Source organism: Xenopus laevis, chromosome 7L (assembly GCF_017654675.1).
Source record: "Xenopus laevis strain J_2021 chromosome 7L, Xenopus_laevis_v10.1, whole genome shotgun sequence".
Classification (NCBI taxonomy): Eukaryota; Metazoa; Chordata; class Amphibia; order Anura; family Pipidae; genus Xenopus; species Xenopus laevis.
Window position 1 is genome coordinate 67,257,445 of NC_054383.1, and position 26,465 is coordinate 67,283,909.

General features: G+C 39.9%; 1 protein-coding gene across 1 annotated transcript; it reads right to left on the bottom strand.

The window, feature by feature from the left end:
• Positions 1–5,318: 5,318 nt before the first annotated feature.
• masp2.L (MBL associated serine protease 2 L homeolog) lies at positions 5,319–12,690 on the bottom strand. Its single transcript, XM_018225657.2, has 5 exons — positions 12,376–12,690; positions 10,857–11,085; positions 6,343–6,520; positions 5,665–5,787; positions 5,319–5,476 (listed from the first exon to the last, which is right to left on the bottom strand). The coding sequence occupies exons 1-5, from the start codon at positions 12,387–12,389 to the stop codon at positions 5,469–5,471; spliced, it is 552 nt and encodes a 183-aa protein (XP_018081146.1). The 5' UTR covers positions 12,390–12,690; the 3' UTR covers positions 5,319–5,468.
• Positions 12,691–26,465: the final 13,775 nt, after the last annotated feature.

Sequence of the window (26,465 nt, forward strand, 5' to 3'; positions counted from 1 at the left end):
TGGGAGTGCCTTTTAAATTAATCTATTTTTGTACATTTATGTGGCTGGATGTTGGCACCGTCAGTTATGTTATATAATGTCATTTTTATTACTCACTCCTTTGTTACTTCTCTAAGGCTTATATGTGTAATGAAAAGCTATACATTCTCTGCACTAACTTTAATCTTCCTGGGTGCAAGCAGTTATAATAAAAGGTATTAAAGGACTTAAAGGAACAGTCTAGTGTAAAAATAAAAACTGGGTAAATAGATAGGTTGTGCAAAATAAAAAAAAATCTCTGATAGAGTTAGGGGCACATTTACTTAGCTCGAGTGAGGGAATAGAATAAAAAAATACTTCAAATTTCGAAGTATTTTTTTGGCTACTTCGACCTTCGACCATGACTTCGGCTTTAAATCGAACTAAAAATCATTTGTCTATTTGACCATTCGATAGTTGAAGTACTGTCTCTTTAAAAAAAACTTTGACCACCTACTTCGTCACCTAAAACCTACCGAGCATTAATGTTAGCCTATGGGGAAGGTCCCCATAGGCTTTCTAGCCAATTTATGATTGAAGGAAAATCGTTCGATCGATGGATTAAAATCCTTCGAATCGTTCGATTTAATCGAACGATTATTCCTTCGATCATTCGATCAAACGAATATCGCTAAATCCTTCGACTTTGATATTCGAAGTCGAAGGATTTAACTTTAACAGTCGAATATCGAGGGTTAATTAACCCTCATTATTCGATCCTAAGTAAATATGCCCCCTAGTTAACCAAAAATGTAATGTATAAAGGCTGGAGTAACTAGATGTCTAACATAATAGTCAGAACACTACTTCCTGCTTTTCAGCTCTCTAACTCTGAGTTAGTCAGCAACTTTAAGGGGGGCACATAGGAGATAACTGTTCAGTGAGGTTGCAATTGATCATTAGCATGCAGCTCAGATTCAAAAGCAAATAGTTATGACCCATATCCCCCCCCACACTCAAGTCTCTGATTGGTCACTGCCTGGTACAAGTGGAAAACAAGTGAGCTGCAAAGGTAGAAGTAGTGTTCTGGTTATTATGTTACACATCCAGTCACTCCAGCCTTTACACATTACATTTTTGGCTAACTAACTAGGTAGTTTGCCTTTGGGGCTCTGCATCTGGGGCACTGGGCTGAGTCTTGCTTGTTCATACAGAATAGTCAAATGGGCTCAGATGGAGTTGGTGTAAACTGAATTAGTCTATCTCTGGTTGAGACTTAATTGTAGACCCTGTCAGCCATCTCTTCCCAGTCATCATCCTCTAACTATGGGATTTCTCTACACAAGTTGTACCTGCTTTGTTGAATGGAGGTTCAATAGTGGAGGTGGCTCTGAGAGCCAATTCTATGTTAGCAGTTGTAAGAGTTACAGTGTTCCTCTGGAATTGTTTTTGGATGGCCTGCTTCAGTTGGAACTATAAAGAACCAGGGAAGAGCCTCTTGGGTTTGGACGTTTTACCTACAAGTGTTTTTTGGTGAATCACATGCAAGTACACAAGGTGGCATATTTATTATGCTGGGTTTAAAGAACGGCAGTATAATTCATCACATGAAAAAAAAATAACGACTGCAAAATCTGGCATTTGCACGGCGTATAATTAAAAACACTGTGCGATATTTTACACAGCTTTTTACATCGAATTTAGTTTTACACAGAATAATAAATATGCCACTAGGAGTGGTGACATTGTAACTACTAGTGCGCCAGTTTGCAGCAATTTGCTTGGTGCAAATCATTTGCATCCATGGAATTACCATTGAGTTCAATTTACGTTTAGGGGGATGAATAACACAATCTTTGGTAATTTTTGCCCCAAATATAGCTCTTTGCCCTTTAGCTTGTGTTCAAAAATTAGCCTTACTAGCTGGCAGGCCCGGAACTAGGGGTAGGCACGTGCCTAGGGCGCAAAGCTGGGAGGGCGCCAGGCACGCGCCTTCTCTGCTTCTCCTACCCCTTAGTCCGGCAGATGTATGGCGTGTGTGCTTTTCCGGTTCTTACGTGCAAGCGAGCATTCGGTTTTTCGGGCATGCTCACATTTGGCTTTTTTCGCTCATGCATGCCTGTGGGCTTTATGCCTGGCCAGGCTGCCTAGGGTGCCTGGACTAATATTAAGCTAGGTATAAGCACTTACACCAGGCCACAACACTTTGTTGATATTAACTTCATAAGTGCATCAAAATATGCACTGATTTTTTATTTTATTTATTTTTATACAACAATAGTGTGAACACGCAGGGGCAGATGTATCAAAGTATGAGATTAGAACTCACCAAAGAAAAAATCACTCACTTTCTGTTCATTTCAATGGGATTTTTAAAAGCATATTTATCAAATGGTGAACTCCATTGATAAATACGATCTTAAATATCCCATAGAAACAAATAGAAAGTGAGTTTTTCTGTGGTGAGTTCTAATCTCACTTTGATTAATCTGCCTGCAGTGTTCAATGTTAAAAGTTTCCTGGATTTTTCAACCTTCATGAGGTAGGGGGTTGTTAGTATGGGAAATCAACACATTACAAGATTGCAAGTATTCTGCCAGTATAGCTGCCTATTATACCAGATATTGTCCTATTTGTTATTGCAAATCTCATATAGTTTTATTATACATATTCTATGGTGTCCAATGTCCCATGTGTTTGTCTACTTTGTCTGCTAATAAAGCCGTTAAATATAAAAGATTTTTTGTCAGATTGATTTTTCCAACTATTGTATGAGTAGCAATAGAAGATCATAACCATTGCTTTACCAGGTTGATTCTCGCCACAGCTAGAATTTGACCCAAAAGTTTATTTTGAGTTTTAGTGAGCTCTTTAGTGGCTAGTAATGCTACGCGAGCATCTAAAGCAATGGGTTTGCTAAAGATCTTCTCTGTCACCCGAAAGATATCCTTCCAATATTCAACCGCTACAGGGCATGTACACCAGATATGTTTATAATCTCCAATGCACTTTTTGCATTTTACAGGAATTATGCCTTTGGGAATTATACTTACAGGAATTATGCCTTTGCCCGTTTCCTACAATTGGCAGCAATAAAAATGCTCTTTTTCAAACTTTGTGGTACATTTTTTAAAATTTAAATCTACTGAGTCGAATTTAGTTGAATGTAAGTTAATGGTGGTTAATGTGCACAATTTCTTTTCCCTGGGCTGTTCCAATTTGTTCCTAATGGAGCTCTGGCCCAGGGACATATTGTCATGCCCAGTAAATAAGACTTTCCTTTAAATCCTTTACATATATCCTATTTGTCAGAGGTTGTGTTAACGTAATCTTGCTCAGAAAATTACCAAAACATGTAATTTGGCCAAGGTTGAGCAAACTTTAGAAAAAAAGTGTAACTGACACTATGGAGCAGACTTATCAAAGTGTTAAATTAGAGCTCACCAAAGAAAAAATCACTCTCAATTCATTCCTATGGCATTTTTACAAGGTTATTTATCAAGTGGAGAACTCTAACCTTTAACCACTGATAATCATGCTTCTAAAAATCCCATAGGAAGCAATAGAAAGTGGGGTTTTCTGTAGTGAGCTCTAATTTCACAATTTGATAAATCTGACCCTATGTATATAAATACAAACTCTGTTTCCCACACTGGGAAGAATATAATCTACCTTAGCTAATTTTACAAAGCAATTTAACTTAACTGACTTGCCGTGTAATTGGGTTACTGACATCTAGCAATATTATTAGTAATATAACTGGGAATATTGTACTGTAGGTGAACACAAGATGTTCCAAAAAAGTTGGGACACTGTGTAAAAGGGCAGAGACACACAGATTCTGGGAGATTTAGTCGCCCGGTGATAAATCAGCTCTTCTTCAGGGCGACTAATCTCCCCGAACTACATCCCACCAGCTATAATCTAAATCGCTGGCAGGATGGCACTTGGAGCGCTTCGTTTTCTGAAGTTTCCTCGTGAGGCAGTTCCTCCGAAGAAGAGGAGATTTGTCAATGGGCGACTAATCTCCCCGAATGTGAGCGTGTGTCTCTGTCCTAAAATGTAAATAAAAAGTGAATGGGATGATTTGCAAATCATATAAATCCTGCATTTACTTGAAAACAACGCAACATGTTAAATTCTGAAACTGAGAAATGTTCTTGTCTTCAAAAAAATATATGTTAATTTTAAATTTGATGCCAGCAACATGTTTTAAAAAAGTTGTGACAGAGGCAATTATAAATTATTGTATGGCCGTGATCTTCAGTCCGGCACTGGCGGCACTGCATTAAAACTAGATACAATATAATAGTGGAAATCACTGCATTGACCCAGGAATATGTTTAAAGCCCTTGTCTGTGACTACAGTTTGTTACTGCATCTAAAAATGCAAGTTAAAACTATACCCTGCAAAGAAACAAATTCAAAATAAGTTTATATTTTTCAAAAAAAAACAATAGAATTTCTCAGTTTGAACATTTGATATGTTGTTTTTGTACTATTTGCTCATAAATACAGAGTTTAAATGATATGCCATTCTCTGCGGTCACATTTGTTTTTTTTCGTCCCAATTTTGATGGAAATAGGGTTATATGTAATTTGCATGATGTATAAAGGGTTGCTACATGGCCATTATTTAATCAGCCTAGCCAGTAAAATACCAGCCAAGGCCTGGGCTGGTATTAGAAATTTACTAGCAATTGCCCCATCCCTATGCACATCAAGTCCCCTCTCCAATATTTCTCTTCATGCTCAGCTCACATATTCCATTCCAATAGTGAACCTAATGGCATGGTCCCACCCTTTTTTGCACAAATGTCATGCAAACTAATTCACAGGCCCGTCCCCACCCCAGCCGCTAATGCATTGGCCAAAAGGTGGCAACCCTAAATGTACTGTATACACCCTTCATTGTAGAGCACTGTGGAACAATAATAGTATGGGTCCACTTAACTGTTCAGATGTTTTTATTTTGTTGGTGTGGGGTGGATTACACTGTACCTGTACTAGTTTTTGTAATTAACAAAAGGGCCAGTTGCCATTTCAAACTTTGCCCCAAAGAGCAGAAGAGCCCCTTTATATTTGAATTTTTGTTTTAAAGGTGTGCTAACTTTTAGGTAAACCCAACCTCTGCCCCAATACAAGGCTACACAGACCCTGATCCATGGATATGTATACAATATATATATCATAATTTTAGATGAAAATGGATGAGACCTCTGCATTTATAACAATATTTATAATGCATTTTTTTTTAATGTTAGCAAGAACGTTCATTAATTTTATTGGGTCACGTCTGATTAAAAACTTTTAGGCTAAAAAACAGAAACAAAACTAAAATCATCTTAATACTTATAAAATCCTTTTTTCATTTTTATTCAGCCGAACAGGTTATTACTGTGTGGTTGTAATAATTCTGCATTGTATCCAGCCTTTTGCATTTGTTTACATGGGGGGCCTAGGGAAGCAATGGAGCCAGACTCTGTCATTCAGCTGGTATCAGAGTTGTTTTACTGTGCTATAAAAAAAGAAAAAACTAGTGAGTTCCTACTTGTAATTTAAGTAAAGATGAGTAAATATTGCAGGATGAAAGGCTGTTCACAACCAATAGAAACCCCTTTAACTAGATCAATTGCCCATGATACTGTTACCTTTAGCATTTATTATATTTCCACAAAGAAGTTACAAATATATATTTCCACCCACCTGTGCATATTTTCTTGTTGCTATGTAATGTAAAACCCACTCTACAACTGCAGGAAAATCCACCAAGGTGATTGTGACAGAAGTGATCACAGGATTCTGGGGTTTCCTTGCATTCATTAATGTCTGGAGGTTTAACACAAAAAGACAATAGAGTATTATTATTATTACAGCATTGTGACTCATGGACATTTTCAGTGGTTCAGGGAGATTGATTGCAGCAGTTTACACCCTGAAGAACTGTTATATTATCCAATTTAAGAAAAATAAGACATGCAAATTACAAAAAGCACATTATTGCTTGTACAGATATGAGACCTGTTATCAAGAATGCTCGGGAGCTGGGGTTTTCCAAAATCTTTCTGTAATTTGGATCAAAAAATGACATAACATTAAATAAACCCAATAGGATTGTTTGACTCCAATAAGAATTAATTATACCTTGGTTGGAAATAAGTACAAGGTACTGTTTTAAATATTACAGAGAAAAGGGAAATCATTTTCAAAAATGTGAATTATTTGATTATAATGGAGTTGATGGCAGATGGCATTCCTGTAAATCCGAGCTCTCTGGATAATACGTTTCTGGTAGCAGATCCCATACCTGTATTTCACTGCACATGAATATCTGTTTTAGCGAAGCTGTACTTTATTCTTTTTATATTTACTTTAATGCCATACCTTCTGCGGAATAGAATGCCTCAAAACCAGTAACTTCCTTTTCATTAGAGTAATCACTTTTGAAGGTGACAGACATTTTGTTATCTAGAGAGTAAAATACTGAGTCTCCAGGGGCTTTCTCTGTATCAGTGCTCTCTTTGCCACAAAAATGTGCCACCTCAGTTCCCTTTGAAGACAGCTGCAAGGAAACAGTGTTATGGAAATTGTAAGTGCCCTGATGAAAGAAATAGTATCCCCACAAAATGTCCCATTTATTTAAAATACAATAACCTTAGTGTCAATTTTTCTAGTCAAATATATGTAATAAAACACTGGTATAACAATGTTCATATGACCTATTAAATAGCTGTAATCTTATCATGTTATACAGAAAAGTAATCATATGGCTGTGACTATACAATATGTGCACTCTCAAAAAGCACACTCTCAAAAAGCACAAACACAATTACCTCTAATTTATTTTAAATGATATTAAAATATTAATGATATTTTAAACAGAATGTTAAGAATAATATTAATGATATTACTTATCGTCAAATAAATTAATCACCACTGTTGTTGGACAACTATGGAGAAGAGTGATATCAAACTGCACAAAGCAATTATACATAACATGCAAAATCTAAGAATCCAATCTGGGCAGTAACCCCTGGCAACCAATCAGATGATTGTTTTTATTGTTCTACCTGCAGCAGGCTGACAAAAAGATAATCACTGATTGGTTGCTATGGGTTACTGCCCAGTGTTTATAGATGAGCCTCATGTTTCCAAAAATATATTCTTAGTTCTGGCTGTCTTCAAATAGTCATAATTATTTCTTATGTTTTAATTAGATATATAAAAAAGAAAGCAGGTGACTCCCCTTGGGCAATCAGAAGGACAAGTGAAATGTAAAAAAATGGCCAAACAGTGAACTATCCAATGGCAACAGCATGCAGAGCTTTATAAGGTGCTGCAGCAATACACATGCTAGCTTAGTCAAAGTCAGTTGGCTCTAAAATGTTATTGTGCAACATCTAGCCTAAGGCATCCAGTTAGACAGGCCTGGTCTACAGTATATGCTAGAGAAGAATTGTTCGTTTTGAGGGATTCTAGAAACTACAAGAAACTCAGAGATAATGATTCATTCCAGTAGATGTTGGGTTGGGTGGGGATGCATCAGATTCTTCAGAAGCATGACAAAGTGTCTGCAATAGTTGTCAATCACCAAAAAACTTTGTATTAGCTTCAAACTCACAGAGGCAGGCCAATCGAGGACTTTTGGCAGGGTCCATTTTGAGATGATATAGCAATATAGCCATATACACTTTGAAGTGATGGAACATTTTTTAAAGGAGAACTAAAGCCTAAAGATGAAAATGGGTAAAAATGCCATATTGTATAGACTAAACTACTGAACCAACCTAAAGTTTCAGCGTCTCTATAGAAGTAATGATCCAGGCCTTCAAAGCTTTCACAGGAGTTTCCCGTCTTGGATTTTGTTAGGAGTGCCACATGCACATCCTCAGTTTGTTTTGAGTAGCTGTTGAGAAGCTAAGGGGGTCATCGCAAATAATCAAGTAGAAATTAAGGTTTGCCTTTCTTATAAGCTGTTTCAGGGCTGATTATTTATTCTGATGCTAACTGTGCTGCCATGTACAAATATCCAAATTATTTACCAATCAGCCTTATATGACATTTATATACTATAAATATATATATATTAAGTACTTTGTGCGTCGGCCTCTTAGCTCAGTAACTAACAGCAGCACAGAGTATGTGAAGTGAATCAGCATTTTCAAAGGCACAGATCTTTACTGCTAAAGGGCTGTGGTTGCTTTGGGCTAGTACAGTCCAAAACAAAATGTACAACATTTCTGCCCTTCTTCTTTAGTTAAGCTTTAGTTCTGGAGGCTAAGCTTAAAATAAAGGAAAACATGTTTTTTTCAAAACATATCAGTTAATAATGCTGCTCCAGCAGACTTCTGCCCTGAAAATCCATTTTTCAAAAGAGCAAACAGATTTATTTATACTTAAGTTTGACATCTGACATAGGGCTAGACATGTTAGTTTCTCAGGTGCCCACAGTCATGTGACCTGTGCTCTGATAAACTTCAGCCAGTCTGCTGCACTCCAATTTAGAGTGACATCACCCCCCATTTCCCCCAGCAACACCATAGCCTTTCTTCAAGAAACCCACCTAACTGGTTCTAAGACACTGGCTTTGCGCAGGCCATGGGTCGGTTGGGCCTACCACGCAGGGTACTCAACTCACTCATCAGGAGTCTCCATACTAATTGGTAAAAGTGTCCCTTTTTGATTTGGCAACATAAAAACGGATCAAAGGGGACGGTATATTTTTATACATGGCTTTATCCGTTCATGTGAAATACTCCTGGCCAATATTTATATTCCCCCTCCGTTGGAGACCCAAGTTCTGCTTTCGCCCCTGCTCTTTGCACTTGCCATGGAACCTTTTGCTCAAGCAGTTAGGATCCACCCCCGAATAAAAGGATTTGAAAGGGGTAGCCAGGTAGAGAAAATTCAACTTTACGCTGATGACACCCTAGTGTACTTGGGAGACCGAGACCAGTCGCTGCAGGCACTGGTGGAACTTAAGACATATCAAGACATATCCCCCCATTAAACAAACTGTGGGCTGATGCAGCTAATAACCCATACACACCCTGGGTTACTCTCATGGGTGAAGATCCCCGCAAGTCGCCATTGCCCACGCTACACTGCAGAACCTTAAACATAGCACACAAACTGGTAGGCTATAATATGCTAGCCCCACAAACCCCGATCTGGGCAAACATGGAGTTGTCAAGGCTGGCGGCTGGGACCCCCCAGTAATTTGGCTCAGACTTAAGTTAGAAACCTTAGCGGATGTCTGGGAAGAAGGCCAAGTTATATCCCTACAGCAATTGCAGGATTCTAAGGACCTTCCAAGTACGCAATGGCTGATGCATCGCAGGATCAGTGCGTCCTTGACAGAGTTTTTTAGACAAAATGGCCTAGCAGTAGGAACATCTCCAATCATCGAAACACTGGTGGAGCCTAACCATAGAAGGAAAATATCCACCCTATACAAACTGCTTAGTAAACCTCTTTATGTAGACAGTGAAATAAGAGCAAGAGGAGCGTGGGAGACCAACCTGGGCCCAATATCAGATGATCAATGGGAACGGGGGTTGTGTACCCCTAAGATAGTGGCTTACTCAGATAGACACAATTTGCTCCAATTATACCTAATACACAGAGCTTATTACATGGTGCAAAGATTATATGCTATGCAGGCAGTGTCTTCTCCTTTTTTCCCCAGGTGTACAAGGGAAACAGCTACACTATTGCACACGGTGTGGAGTTGTCCAGAAGTAGAGCAATACTGGAAGGACATTATACTATGGTTAAATAGATCTATTCCCGACTGGGGGGTGGGAAACGCCAGGAATTGTTTGTTGACACTTGAATTGGGTGATTCATTGGATGTGCATACTAAGCAGTTCATTACTAAGGCACTATTTCAGGCTCGGCGTCTAATCACACTCCATTGGAAAGACCCAATCTCACCCTCAATACTAGACTGGAAAAATGCCATGGAGGACTTGGCCAATCTTGAGCAGGTTATTCTAGACAAAAGAGGTCAAATCCTTAAATATATTCAAATTTGGCGCCACTGGAATGACTCATTACAAATAAGAGCATCACAAAGGTGATGTTAGGTTATTAATGTGAATAAACCAGGTACTGGGACTATCATATAGGAGGGGTCAGATGGGGCTGGGTACAGAGGGTTGGATATTCAGGAATATCTAAAATTGTTGTATGCTTAGAGATCTTTATTGTACTAAAGTCTATTAATGTACATGCTTAACACGACTGTATGTAATTTATGAACATGCTGAAAATTATCTCAATAAACCTTTTTTTGAGCAAAAAAACTGCTTTATACTACCCCATATACTGTATAAATAACACAGGGTGGTGAGAATTTTGAGTCAGTAATTAAAATCACACAATCATTGATTATTATTTTTTTGGATTTCATCATTTATATAATAATTTAGGGCAAGGCCAGACGTGGCGTTTTTATGCTGTGTTTTTATAAAAGCTCCGCCAGGCGCAAATACGCATAAACTGCACTAACACTGAAACTAATGGAAAATGCACTATGGCAATTCACACAGGGCGCATGCAAGCCACCACAGGACGCCAGTATTGGCGTTTTTCAGCAGAAACGCCAATACGTCAAGAAACTACCAAATCAATAGACTCTATGGGATCTGCACATTTGAAACCACACTTTGTGTAAATACGCAGCGTATTTTAAATATGGCGTCCAAATTCTCAATGAGAACAATGAGAAGTGCATGTTTGGAAAAGAAACCTACGTGCTAAAAAAACGCATGTTGAAGGTCACATTTGGTTTCAGTGGCGTATTTACGCCCGTTGTTTCTTTTTTAAAAACTCAACATAAAATAAGTCTGGCCTTGCCCTTACCATAACTGAGCAGCAGAAGTAAATTGCCGTACCTTTAGGTAATCATATTCACATAAATAGGATAGCTCCAGGTTGAAATATGTAAAGTAGATTTTGATCCGATATCCTTCAGGGACTTTTATATTCCAGTTCATGGTGAGATCATTTGAATAGGGTTTTGGGAACCCAGGAGAACTTATTCTACCAAAGAGTCCAGTTAATTCAGTTGAAGTGCCATCACAGGGGGATACAATAGCCCATACCAACAGAGCAGCCAAAAGTCTGCAAGACCGGAGCAGTAATTAAGGAAAAAGTTAAATTGTAGCATACTGCAGCCCACAAATCAAGTGAAATGTAACCCCTCTGCACTCATTTATGGCATTTGTTTTGATATACTGCCATTCCTAAAACATTTTGGGAATGTTTAATAAATGATAACAGGTTAAATACTTAAATACTCAAATTGATCGAGTTATAGGCTAAAAATCCTTGAATACCTCAAATTGATCAAGTTTTCTATAGCATACCACCATAAAAACCCGAAAATTTATGAAGGCAAAAAACAACTTCAAATGGTTCAAGGGACCTTTGCCATTGACTATTACATGACCCTGACAGGTTTTAGCTGGAGTATTTTCGGATTCGGCTTTTAGCAGCTTCAGGCATATTAAATCTTGAAAAAAGAATTGTTGTTTTTTTTTTGTGAAACTACCCTCGAAAAACTCAAATTTCTCTGGAAAACACAACTTGACATTTAATAAATAACCCCCAAAGTGGGGGGTTAAAACTTGTTTACTTTGCTTGACATTGTCTTTAGGGATGGTCAGAATCCAAGATTTTTGGATTTGGCTGAATAATCCTCCACAATTTGCTGAATAGCAAACTGCATAGGAAGCTTATTTTGCCTATTACATTTTCAAAAAAAAAGTGTCAGGTGAACAGAAATTATCACTATGAGTTCTACAGAGCTTACACGATTTGAAGGGGGTTATTTATCAAAGTCCAAATTTAACATTTCCAGCCACAAACTCCAATCTAATCCACGCAGGTTTTTTTTCCACGTATTTATTATTAGATTTTTGCGAAAATTTGCTTTGCAGGAAGAAAATCTGAATTTCATGATTTTTTTACGGATCTTTCACCCAAAAACTCAAATTTTGTAAGCTTTTTTCCTGAAAACTCTGAAATCTTCGAGGTATTCCACAAAACGCAGCACACATCAGGAAATCATTGGGACTTCTCCCAATGACTTATATGCAACTTTGACAGCTCTGAGATGCCGGATTTTCTTATTCTGACTTTTCCATCTTCTGGGTATAATAAATTCTGAAAAATCAGTGATTTTTTAAAAGTCTGATTTTATACTAAAAAAAATCTATAAATTTGCGGGATTTTTGCATTCGGAGTTCAGTAAATAAGCCCCTAAGGGTTCAGTTTGAGTAAACACAAAAGATTTGGCCAAATCCTGCAAAATGTCCAAGATTAATGTGAATCAAATCCTGGATTTTTCCCTAATTGTCTTTGTGAGACCATCCTATTTTTCATATTATCTGAGAAATAATTTTCTCTCACCTGAATTCTGTCATCCTCCTGTGTTTTGCTCTTATTCTTGCAGTTCAGTGTTGATTTTCTGTTTTTTCCTGTAAGGTCTCAGGAAACCTTTGGTCAGTGTTGCTCAACCTGTGGCCAGTGACCCAACTAAACACATTATGTTTGTGTAGGGCTGTATAGTGTCAACTTGTTTGCATTCCTGAAAGAATCAAAGTTTTTTTCTTCTTCCGGTAATGAATGGCAGTTGCAACAATACTTGGCAAATAACGTTACACTAGTTTATAGGTAAAATAAATCTTTAGTCAAACAACCTATGTGATATTTTGTTCAAATGTTGCTTTCTGTTGCTTATAAATACATGAGATATCAAATTAATTGGGGCATTGTAAAACATCAATGGATTTAATGCATATAATGTTTTGTAAAGACACATTTGAAACAAATGCCAAAACCAAACACAATCACACATACAAAAATCTCAGTGCCACATCCATATCATGATGAGTCTCTATTAGTGATGGGCGAATTTATTCGCCAGGCGCGAATTCGCGGCGAATTTGCGCGATTCGCCGCCAGCGAATAAATTCGCGAAACTCCCGCGAAAATTCGCGGAAAAAATTCGCCGGCGTCAAAATTTTTTTTTCGAAAAACGGACGCCGGCGTAAAAAACGGGCGCCAGCGTCGGAAAAACGGGCGCCGGCGTCAAAAACGGGCGCCGGCGTCAAAAACGAGACGCCGGCACCGTTTCGCGAATTTTTCGCCGTTTCGCGAATTTCGCGCGAAATTCGCAAATTTTTCGGCGAAGCGAAACGGCGCAAATTCGCCCATCACTAGTCTCTATTCACTGAAGGCATTTCTTCTTTAAAGCAAAATATACCCCATTTATTTGCATTCTCTATAAAACAAATGCTATCAATCATCTCGAGGAAACGTCTACATGTAAGTTGCACAGATACAATATACATAAAAATAACTTTTCACTGCCAGTTTAAAGCTTTACCCTTTGTGATAATTACTGCTCCTTGTATTATTACCTCAATTGCAGTATTAATAGCAGCAGTACTAAGGATGATGCCACACTGGGGCTGATCTAGGCCTGAGGAAAAGCAAAGGTGCATAAGGTACCCAGAGAGTTGCAGAGGGGTCAGGAAGTACAGAGAACTGCTCTGGTAGACCCCAGAGTTCCCCACATGCTGCCCCTTTATCTGTGCCGCCCTAGGCCCAGGCCTGATAACACTGACATCTTTTTTTTTTTTAAAAGGTTTTTGCATTTTTATAACAAACAAACAGTAAAACATTTTTGGTTCCATAATCAGTATAACCATCTCAGTACAGCATATGCATTACGAGGTCCCGTTTATTAATATACTCTTCAATTATACAGCTATTTCCTTAATTCTAGCTATCTCCACCCATGTAGTGGGTTTATTTATGATTCTATACCTATTATACATAGACATCTTTTTTTTTTTTTTTAAAGCTTTATTTAACACTTGGCAATACATCAAGACAGCATAGCATTGCAACATCATAATTTGGATTTACATTATGTCAACATACTCTTTGCAAACTGTTAAAACTATATCAGTACACATTCCTAGTACCTTGAACATTTTCACACATCAGATGGCAGAGGATATATATCTACCCAATGACCCCATACCTTTTCAAATTTATCTTCATAGGTTAGTTTTATTAATGGAAGCATATTATTTACCAGATTGAGCCACTGTTTGATTGCGGGGGGTTTGGGTTGTAACCAGTGCAGAATAATAACTTTCCTTGCATAGAATAATAAGGTCCTATACAGTATTCTGGTGGGATTGTGGGGGCTCTCCCAGGGAATATGAATGTAGTCTGCTAATGTCTGGTGACATCTTGGGCAAGCTGAGGACTTGTTTGGGAAGACCCTGTGTAGTCTTGCAAGGGAGTAGTAGTAGAAGTGTAAGATTTTGAAACAAATCAGTCTGTTTCTTGTTGAGATAAGGTAGTTGTAAGCATTTTCAGTGGCTTCTTCCCAAATATCCTCTGAGAAAGTGGGTAGAGCCCTTTGCCACTTACGATGGGCCAGTTGGAAAGGAGAGACCTTCACCTCCATCAGGTTTTTATATAAGGATGATTTCAACTTCTGTGAACTTTAGTTATGAAGTATGTTCCCAACGTCAAATTTATGGTTGGTCGGATTGTACCCACCGAATTGGGCTTTGAATGCATGTTTCAATTGCAGACTAGGGTCTATTGTGGTATTTGGGATTTTCTCAGATTGTTGAGGTAAGGTGGGAAAAGCTCCTTGTTCCAACAAGTCTCCTAGTTTTTTAATTTGCAGCTTGGGCTAGTAAATTAAATCTGGGAGAAATTAGTAAAATGAGAATTGCCCCAGAGTGGAGTGTGTGGAGAAATCAGTAAGGGATTATTTTATTCATACGTAAGGCTATTTGCCAGGCCATATATGGCGCACGAAGAACAGGAGGCAGTGGGGTGGAGTCCTTCAGTTTGCGCATGGAACAATGGGACAGTGACTCTATTGATCCTAGTAGCAGTGCATGTAGGGCATATTGGGATTTTCAGAGTTGGGATTGAACCATTTATGGACGTGGGACAGTTGAGCTGCTATGTAATACCTCCACAAATCAGAAAGGCCAAGGCCTCCGTTTGTTGCCAGGGCTGTAAGTGATTCCCAGGAGATCCTAGCCTGCTTTCCGGCCCAAATAATAGTGCCATGTTGGTCTTTTGAAATTATCCTTTTGTTATTACAGTTGGGGCATTTCTGAAATAGTATAAAAACTTTGGGAGGTAAATCATTTAATAAAATGTTTATTTTCCCCCACATGGTGAGTGGAAGTTTCTGCCACTGGGTAACAGTTGTCGGGAATTTTGCCAATAATGGAGCCAGGTTAAGCTCCATAAATTCAAGTTCATTCAGGGACACTCAAATTCCCAGATATTTTATTTGAGACGCCCAGGACAGGTTGGTGATTGTTGTTTGTTGTTGTGGAGGAATATCGTCAATTGGCATTATAAGGGACTTTTCCCAGTTGATCTTCAAACTAGTATGCCTACCAATGTTTTGTACAATGTCCAGAGCTGCTTGAAGTGATGGACCAGGATCAGCCAAGAACTATACGCTCTTCACTTGTTTTAAAGCGCAGGCCTTGGATAGTTTGCTTTGCTTATTGCTATAGCTAGTGGCTCTGTCGCTACGGCAAACAATAGAGGGGATAGCGGACAGCCCTCTCAAATGCCTCAGTGTAATTTCAAGGGTTTAGAGATGTTGTTATTTATGCAGACTTGCGCAGTGGGCTCTGCGTATAAAAGTTTTATCCAAGCTGTGTATTTTGGTCCGAAACTGAAGGCCTTGAGAGTTTCCCACAGATAGGGCCACTCCACGGTGTCAAAAGCTTTAGCAGAGTTCAGGGACACCACCACTCTTTAGCCTTTGTTGCCGTGTTTAATTTGTAAATTGATATATAGTCTATGCAAATTGATGGAAGTGGGCTTGTTTGGCATAAAGCCTGACTGATCAGGATGAATTATCGATGTTATGAACTTCAGTAGTCTCGAGGCCAACACTTTGGCCAGCAGTTTAGCATCCATAATTATCAGCGAGATTGGACGATAGGAGTCGCATTGATCAGGGTTTTTGCCTGCCTTGTGGATCAATATTATAAGGGCCGAATATAGGAAAGACAGTAATCGTCCTTTTTCAGCTCCTGCATTCAGCATCTGCAGAAATTTAGGAATCAAGTCAGTTGCAACCTGCTTGTACCACTCGGACGGCAACCCGTCTGGGCCGGGAGTCTTGTTGCTGGGAAAGGATTGGAGTGCCTCAGCTATCTCTTGTAGAGAGATAGGATTGTCTAAATAATTTCTTTGTTGTTGATTGAGCTGTGGGCAGTTAAGTTCCTCAAGGTAGTTGTTTATATCCTCCTGTGAGCAATTTAGTTGTATTTTGTACAAATTGGCGTAAAAGCTCCTCAAAGCTGTGGTAATTTCACTTGGGGATGTGGTAGTAACCCCTATGTCTAGCATAATTCTGGGAATCTGTGCTGGGAGTTTCTATTCTAGTCAGGTAGGCTAATGTTTTCCCTTCTTTCTCCCCTTAATCAAATAGTCTTTGGGAAGTATATAACAATTTATTTCTTGCGAGAGAGGTGTTGACCAGTTCCAAGGCCTGTTGCGCCGTGCATAGTTGGTTATCTGTAGGGTGTACTGTAAAATCGGTCTCCGCCTTGCGCAGGTTGTCTGCAGCATCAGCCACTAGCTGTTTGTTAATGTTCCTTGCAAGTGAAATGTCCCTGGAAAGAGAGCCACGGGCCACTGCCTTAGAGGCTTTCCAACATATTTCAGGTGAAGCAGTGTTTATATTAGTCAGTCAGTATTTTTTGTACTCTTTGCAACCACAACAGACTGAGTCACCACAGCTTGTCAGATAGATTAGACCTCAATTGCAGCTTTAATAATAAGGGTGTGTGGTCTGAAAAGGCTCTTGGAAGGTATCTGACAATTTTTCCCAACAGTCTGTGAAAACAGTCTATTACCTCACTCCGTTGTTGTTATCGCGGATATTTGCATGACCGTTCAGTCTTATGAGACCTTTGTGCCATATAAGGATGAATGCTGGCAGAAAGCAGATGTAGTCCCCATCTGAGTGCTATAGTCCAATCTTGGAAAGGATGTTAGTTGTTATAAGCCACGCGGTTTGGGGAGCGTTGCCCTTGAGATGATTTGTAGTGTGTTTCAATCCATTGCATGGCATCTTCAGGTTTGTCAAAGAATGTCATGGAGTCACCTGTGGTAATGTGCAGTTTTGCTGGGAACAACATCGCATATTGAATTTTTAGTGAGCGTAGTTGGCGGTGAACTTGTGTAAAGGAGCTGTGCTTCCTCTGCACCATTGCACCTCTGGGTACAGGGATATTCTCGCATTGTTGTGGAAAAGATCACCTTTATTCCTAGCTGCCGGCAAAGCGGCATCTCTATCTTTAAAGTTTATCATTTTGAGGATCACTGGTCGTGGTGGGGCCCCCGGGCGGTGGTCGGCGGGCTGGCACTCAGTGTGCACGTTCTACAGCAAATTGTGCATAGAAAGTTTCTGCACCTAGCTTCCCTTTAAGCCATTTCTCAATAAAACTCTCCACCTGCATGCTCTTGCAGCCCTCCAGCCAATCACACGTAAATTAGACCTGCGTTGCCTTTTTTCTAAATCGTCAACATGCTCTATGAGTAAACGCTGGTCATGCTGCAGCTGTTGGACTTGCCTTTGTAGTGGCATGACATTGTCTTCCAAGGCCCCAATCCAAGGAGAGATCCACCTTGATCTCCTCCATCTTGAAAGTCATTGTTGCGGCAGTGATTTGGCTATTGTGAACATCTGCAAATGCAAGGTAGGTTCTTGGGACGGGTCCTCCACAGTATCTGATGGCGGTGAACTGGGACCGCCACCCCTTGTATGCTTGTATAGCAGATAACCTTTTTAATGTTAATTGTCATTGGATTAAAAAGCAGAGTAGCAAATTATGAGTGTATTTCTTTGAAGAGCAACTATCAAGAAAAACATTAACACACTATTATAGCTGAAAATCATGTAAAGTAATACTTTTCCCCACAAATTCCCTCTAATTTAAATGGTTGCATTTATTTATGCTGTCTTGTATCCTGCACCCCAAAGGAGATAATGATCTGTCCTTGCATATCCAGGCTTTGCAGCATTATTATCCAGGTTTTTATTATATATTTATATTGCAGTTGCTAATTTTACAGAGATCATTTCTCATTCACACAATTTTTTGTTTCTAATTGTAAAGGAGAACAAAAGGTAAATGCCCTGGGGGTTGTTAGGTACCCCCAAAGAATAAAATTGCTGCTAGCTTACCTTCTAAAAAGTAACTGGGCCTAGATACTTCCTTTAGAGTGCTGCCATGAACAACCCCCCATCCTCAGAATCCAATGAACTGTTGTTGGTTGGTACATTAGAGGACTTATCTGAAGCTCACTATACTGCAGATATAGCCGGCTTTAATTGTTGAAAAGTATACTTGGGACTGGGCAAAAACATGGAGGCACATTGATCAGTAGAAACAAACCCCTGGTCAGTTTGCCTTTTATACAAAAGAAGAGCTAAACAGGGTTAAAAGGCTAGCAATTTTGGTCACTGGGCTGTCATATAAATTGGCATCCTCAATTGTTTTTTAACCTTGGAAATTTAGAATACAAGAGTTCATGATGAACAGCATGTGTAACATCGTATTTAACACCCAGGAAATTAACATGAAGCTGTTCTTCTATTTGCTGTTAAAATAGCCTTTGCCTTTCACTTTTCTAAGAAGGTTTTCCACTAGACGCTGGAACATGGAACATTGGAACATCCCTTCACCTTCTTGCAATCACTGAAACATGGCTCTCCCTCTCAGACACTGCTTCACCTGCTGCCCTCTGCTATGGAGGCTTCTCACTTACTCACACTCCTAGACCGGATGGCCGTCATGGCGGTGGGGTTTCTTCTCTCCCCCAAATGTAGGTTTCAAAATCTAACTACACCGACTTCTCTCTCCTTCACTTCTTTTGAAGTCCACAGCATACGTTTGTTTTCTCCAATCTCTCTGCGTGTTGCTGTCATATATCGCCCCCCAGGTCCCTACTCCACCTTCTTGGATCACTTTGCTGCCTGGCTTCCATACTTTCTCTCCAGTGAGACACCTGCTCTCATTTTAGGGGACTTCAACATCCCCATTGACAACTCTGCTTCTGCTGCCACCTCTAAACTTCTCTCTCTAACAGCTTCTTTTGGTCTCTCTCAGTGGACCGACTCGCCTACACACATCGAGGGTCATGCTCTTGACCTTATATTCTGCCACTCATGCTGCCCATCCAACTTAATTAACTCTCCCTACCCTCTGTCTGACCATCATCTACTCTCCTTTCAGATACTGCTTTCACCTGCACCTTCACAACCATCTCTCTCTACCCACACGTACAGAAACCTTAATGCCTTTGAACCACAACAATTATCAACAGTATCAGCACAATCCATATCTCATATTAATACTCTCTCCTGTCCCAATATGGCAGCTTCTGTCTACAACTATGCCCTTTCAACAGCACTTGACTCCCTTGCACCTTCCACCACCCGTCACAGCCGGCCAGCTAAACCCCAACCCTGGCACACTAGTGTAACACGGTACCTCAGAAGATGTAGTAGATCAGCTGAGCGACGGTGGAGAAAGTCACGAACTGATCCTGACTTCATCCACTTCAAATTCATGCTCTCCTGCTATAACCGAGCTCTATCATTAGCCAAAGAACAATACTTCTCTTATCTAATATCTACTATGTCCTCCAAACCACAGCAGCTGTTTGCCACATTTAACTCACTCCTATGCCCCCCTCCACCTCCTCCACCTATTAATGTTACCGCCCAAGACCTTGCTCATTTCTTTAATGAAAAAATCGATCTCATTAGGCTGAGCATACCGTCCGACAACAATCTCAGACCAACGTGCAGTCCACTCACATCTACTTTGCACTCCTTCACCCCTGCAACTCTAGATGAAGTTAGCAAACTTCTAGCCAGCTCAAAACCCACCACCTGCCCCCTTGACCCCATACCCTCTCGCCTTCTCCACCCAATCTCTGATACACTCTCTCCTGCACTTACCCACCTATTCAATCTTTCACTCTCTACTGGTACCTTTCCATCATTATACAAACAAGCACTAATCACTCCTATCCTCAAAAAACCTTCCCTTGATCCCAGCTCTCCCACTATCGACCGGTCTCCCTTCTTCCATTCGCATCCAAATTACTAGAAAGGCTTGTTTACAAACGCCTGATCCAGCATCTCACTCACAACTCCCTCCTCGACCCCTTGCAATCTGGCTTCCGCCCATCACACTCGACTGAAACTGCACTCACCAAAGTAACCAATGATCTTCTATTGGCAAAGTCTTAAGGTCATTATTCCATTCTAATCCTTCTAGATCTCTCTGCAGCCTTTGACACAGTTGACCACACACTCCTCCTTGACATTCTACACTCATCTGGCATTCGGGACACTGCTCTTTCATGGTTTACATCTTATCTGTCTGACCGTTCCTTTAAAGTTTCCTTCTCTAACTCTACTTCTACTACTTTCCCACTCTCTGTCGGAGTTCCTCAAGGCTCTGTTCTTGGCCCCCTGCTGTTCTCGCTCTATACAACTTCACTAGGAAAACTCATTCAGTCATTTGGACTTCAGTATCACCTTTATGCTGATGACACCCAACTCTACTTGTCTACTCCTGATCTTTCTAATTTTGTCCTTTCCCAAGTCACAGACTGTCTCTCTCTGCTGTCTTCTCCTGGATGTCACAGCGCCACCTGAAACTGAACCTTTCTAAAACAGAACTCATTATATTTCCTCCAAGATCTTCCCCTGTCCCTCAGATATCACTCACCGTAAACAACACCACCTTTCATTCCACCACACAGGCACGCTGCCTAGGAGTCATCTTAGACTCACATCTGTCTTTTTCACCACACATTCAAACACTTGCAAAATCTTGCCGTATTCAACTGCGCAACATTGCTTGAATACGACCCTATCTCAGTTCAGAATCAACTAAAACACTGATTCAGTCTCTCATCATCTCCCGCCTTGATTACTGCAACTTACTCCTCACAGGTATTCCAACAAGTCACCTTTCACAACTCCAATCTATTCTAAACGCGGCCGCTAGACTCATTCATCTAGCTCGCCGCTCAACATCAGCTGCTCCCATTTATATGTCCCTTCACTGGCTCCCAATCTCTTCTAGAATCAAATTCAAATTACTTACACTCACATTCAAGGCCCTTAATAATGAAACCCCTCCCTATATTTCATCTCTAATCTCCAAATACACTCCTTCACGAAACCTACGCTCTGCTTCTGATCTTCGCCTCACTTCTCCTCTGGTCACTTCTGCCCATTCTCGTCTACAAGACTTCTCTCGGGCTTCTGCTTTTCTCTGGAACTCTCTGCCACAAGCTGTCAGACTTTCTCCTACCTTCCAAACTTTCAAGCGCTCCTTAAAGACCCATCTGTTTAAAGAGGCCTATTCGATGTACCTTAATTAATCATTGCTGTATCAAAAATGACAGTGTTTATACAATCCTAATGTCTCAATTGTACCCTAACCTTTTAGTTTGTAAACCTATTGTACTCTGTAATACTTGTCTGTTATCCACCATTTATTCCCTGTTTGCTATAACTGCAGTAAAGCACTGCGTATCTTGACAGCGCTATATAAATAAATGATGATGATGATGATGATGATTGAAAAAGGGGCTTGCGAGGGGACATGATTATACTTTACAAGTACATTAGAGGACATTATAGACAAATAGCAGGGGACCTTTTTACCCATAAAGTGGATCACTGTACCAGAGGCCACCCCTTTAGACTAGAAGAAAAGAACTTTCATTTGAAGCAACGTAGGGGGTTCTTCACAGTCAGGACAGTGAGGTTGTGGAATGCACTGCCGGGTGATGTTGTGATGGCTGATTCTGTTAATGCCTTTAAGAATGGCTTGGATGATTTTTTGGACAGACCTAATATCAAAGGCTATTGTGATACTAAGCTCTATAGTTAGTATAGGTATGGGTATATAGAATTTAATTAAAAGTAGGAAGGGGTGTGTGTATGGATGCTGGGTTTTCATTTGGAGGGGTTGGACTTGATGGACTTTGTCTTTTTTCAACCTGATTTAAAGGAACAGTAACGTCAAAAAATAAAAGTGTTTTAAAGTAATGAAAATTTAATACAGTGTTGCCCTGCACTGGTAAAACCGATGTGTTTGCTTCAGAAACACTACTATTGTTTATATAAATAAGTTGCTGTGTAGCAATGGGGGCAGCCATTCAGAGGAGAAAAGGCTCAGGTTACACAGCAGATAGCAAATAAGCCCTGTCTGTCTGATGGTGTTATCTGTTATCCATTAGTTATCCTGTGCCATGTAGCCATTTTTCAATTTCCGCCATTGCTACACAGCAGCTTGTTTATATGAACTAAAGTAGTGTTTCTGAAGCAAACAGATCAGTTTTACCAGTGCAGGGCAACAGTACATGATATTTTCATTACTTTAAAACACTTTCATTTTTTGTTGTTACTGTTCCTTTAACTATGTAACTATGTGTCAACGTGGTTGGTGGGATTTTCTTCTGTTAATAAGAAATTTGTTGGGCCGACAGGGACTTTCTGTGGCTGGAAATGTTGAGATGAATTCGGGCTTTTAATAACCCCCTTAGTGTCCTTCCTATATTAATACTGGTGAGTTCAGGGAATTTCTGTTTATGTCTGTATGCATTTTGTAGTTATTGTGTAGTGGTGAGGGCAACTTTTCCTTTTGTCATTGACCAATTTCTCTCCAGTCAACATCAAGCATCTAAAGTTATGTATGGAACACTGCTTGGAACTTTGAGCAGTACACTTGTCTTCCATTCGCATCCACTCACAAGAGTTCACAAAATGGCAGCCAAGTCACCACCATCCAGTGCCAACCACAGCTGCTGCTAATTATAAGCAAAAGTGGCCATATTTGACTCCCATGCTGCATAATGAAAGAATCATGTTTATGACTATTAAATGTAAGCTTCAAGTGTCACGGATCCAGTATGTCATGTATCAAAATCCCAGCTATGTTATGGATACCACCTAACTTATTACACCTTTGGACACTGAAATATAGAAAAAGTTATAATGCTTTAGACCAGTAAGTCCACCACCTTAAAGGCTTGTTATTATGGTTATTCTTAATCTTCACATGCAGGTTAGATGAGCATCTCACCATTATAATAAAAACATTTCTTGATCTGGAGGAAAAGAGGGGATGTATTCCAGAATGCAAAAGGCAAACTATAGTTGTCATATGAGACTATCTTTGCAGTTAAAGGAACAGTTCAGTGTGAAAATAAAAACTGTGTAAATAGATAGGCTGTGCAAAATAAAAAATGTTTCTAATATAGTTAGTTAGCCAAAAATGTAATATATAAAGGCTGGAGAGAACAGATGTCTAATAAAACAGCCAGAATCCAACTTCCTGCTTTTCAGCTCTATAACTCTGAGTTAGTCAGCGACTTGAAGGGGGGCCACATGGTACATTTCTGTTCTGTGAGTTTGTAATTGATTCTCAGCATTCAGCTCAGATTCAAAAGCAACAGATATGACCCATGTGGCCCCCCCTCAAGTCTCTGATTGGTTACTGCCTGGTAGCCAGGGTAACCAGTCAGTGTAAACCAAGAGAGCTGAAAAGCAGGAAGTAGTGACATGTTACACATCAAATCACTCCAGCCTTTATACATTACATATTTGGCTAACTAACTATATTAGAAACACTTTTTATTTTGCACAGCCTATCTATTTACCCAGTTTTTATTTTTACACTGAACAATTCCTTTAAGCTATTAACAGTATTAATCACTCCACCTAACCGTCCTCCTTTAAAGCTTCAGTTCTCGATCTACCCCCTCTTCAAAGGGGAACAGTGTCAAGTACACACTCCCTGGTCTTAAGTGAATCAAGGTGAGAGTTTATTCGTGGAGGCTGATGTTTCGGCTAACACAATAGCCTATCCAAGGAAAAAAAAAGGTGTAAACACATAGCATTTATGGATGCAGTGGTGGGAAGGTGTGAAAATGACATCATAATGACATCAGTGAAGTGAGATCAGTAAACAGCTTCAAAAACAGTAAACAGGCTTCAAAAACCTAAAGGAAAATGTAAGGGGAAAAAAGTGAAATAAAAACAATGAAACTGAATCCAATCCAGTAAGTAAAATAAATCCAGAACATAAACATCATCTTATAGTCAGAAGTCATAGTGCAAACATACACATATTATTCAACGTTATGCTGTGTTAGTAAGATACTGAAATCTTTAACAGTGTATCCAGCAGAAAAAACGTCAAAGCAGCTGTTTACTTCTCCTTTAAATGTATGTAGGGACATTTTAAGAAGACACTACATTGTCACTAAAACATGCAACATTGTTGCCTTATTCAGAGGAAAGCAATACTATATACAGTAGTAGGCAATGTGACATTATTTTTAGACGTTCCTTTTGTAACTGCAGCCAGGGAACAGTGAACAGATTTACTGCTTAAAACCAGGAGGATAAGAAGTGCTTCTAGTTGCACACAACAAAGGCTCATCATTTTATGCATCATAAAAGCAAAATGTAGTTATAGCATACAGATTGCCAGGGCTGCAAATATATGTAACGGCAGCAGCCTTAAAACCAGGGCCTGTGCTCCATGTGTTAAAAGCAAGCTGGTCATAGCTCTGGATACTAGTGTCACGATCGCCGCCCGGAGCAGGTCCAGGAGCTCCGGGCGGCGCGTCCTTCCCTGCCGGCGTCGCTTCCAAGATGGCGGCGCCCATGGCCGCCACGTGGGTAGCGGCGCCGGCGCGATGACGTCAGCGCGCCGACGTCGGCGCAAGGACGCCAATGACATCACTATGGCGCCAAATTTGAAATAAAAACGCTACCTGGACGCCAGAATGGCGCCCAAGTATAGGAATACATTTCCTAAGTGTTTCCTGGGTTTCCTGTGTGCTGATTTTGCTGATCCTGTTCCTGATTACTTATCTTGACCCCTGCCTGGACTTTGCTGTTATCTGCCTGCCCCTGAACTCTTGCCTGGATCCTGACTACTCTTCGAATTAACCCTTTGGACACCACGACCTTGCTCCCTCAAGAGGGCTTCCTCCTCGATCCTGACTACCTCCCGGAGGGAGCTCCCGGCTCCCTGACAACTAGGGATCGGTCAAACACCTGTGATAGCAGTACTGTTGGGGGGGACTAGCTATTCCACTTGGATAGATAGTTAGGTACAGGTGAATATGACACAAATCGAGCTACCAGCAATTAGATATATTAAGGGGCAGATTTATCAAAGGTCGAGGTGAATTTTCGAATTAGCTATTTTTTATGTACTTCAACTAGGGAATAGTCTAAATTAGATTCAAATTTGAAAAAAATTAGAAAATTTGAATATCAAAATTTATCATGTATGGTCTCTAAATATTCAACTTTCGACCATTCGCCATCTAAAACCTGACAAATTGCTGTTTTAGCCTATGGGGGAATGCTAGAACCTATTTGGAGTCAATTGGTGGACTTTGAAAAATTTAAATCGAATTTGAATCAAATTTGGTTGAATACGCTATTCCTTCGATTTGTACGATTCAAATTCAGCCAAATACGGACCTATTCAATCAAAAACGGACATATTCGACCAAAGAACTGACTTAATTTTGGTTACTCTTTTTGAATTCGAATTTCAAAGTTTTTTCAATTTGAAATTTGACTCTTGATAAATATGCCCATAAGTTTCAAAATGACCAGCAGGAGGACTCAAGACTCATCTCCAATACAAGAGGCATAATAGCAGACCCAGTGAGTGTCCCCTTTTTAAAATGCTATGAGGCACACTCAAACTAATTTAAACAACCCAAAAAAACTCGAATAGAATTTGATTCGAATTATAAAAGCTTGATTCAAAATGTCAGGAAGGCTTCAAACATCACCAAATTGATCCCTGGACCTCTCCCACTGACTTATACAGTAATTCGCAGGTTTTAGGAGGGGAATAGTCAAATTCGGGTTCTTAACAGGCCAGAGTATGATAAATCTCAAAATTCTAACTCTAATTGAGTTTGGACAATTCACAATTAGATAAGTCTATATGTACAAAAGTGAAGAAGCTGCACTTATGTCGAGGATGTTACTAAAGCAGCACCTATAGTATGTGGGTCCACTGCAAATAGAAAAAGTCAAGAGAGTAGGTGCGCTAAACAGCAGAGGTCGGTCCCTAAATCTGAAAAGAGAAAGCAATCCCAATAGTGTAGTAGCCCTCCGACAAGGACACTGTATTAGAATAAGTGGAACTACTCACAAGTGCCGCGCGGTTAGTGTGCCTGTGGGTGATATTAGTGTATCTTGGACTTGCGTCGTGCAGGCTTTTTCTAATTGGGAAAAAGCTGAAATAGTGCAATACTGTTGGTGTAGTTAAATAGCGGATAAGGTCGGCACTTACCCCACAGTTGTACAGATGACCCTTAGAGAGGTATTAACGATCGGTTTCACGAGCAGACCT

Bases quoted from the DNA above. Each gene is read 5' to 3' on its own strand.
- masp2.L (XM_018225657.2), bottom strand. The intron at 6,521-10,856 runs GTACGGCAATTT...GTTTCCTTGCAG, and splicing joins GTGAATATGATTACCTAAAG to CTGTCTTCAAAGGGAACTGA. The intron at 5,788-6,342 runs GTATGGCATTAA...TTAAACCTCCAG, and splicing joins GGCATTCTATTCCGCAGAAG to ACATTAATGAATGCAAGGAA.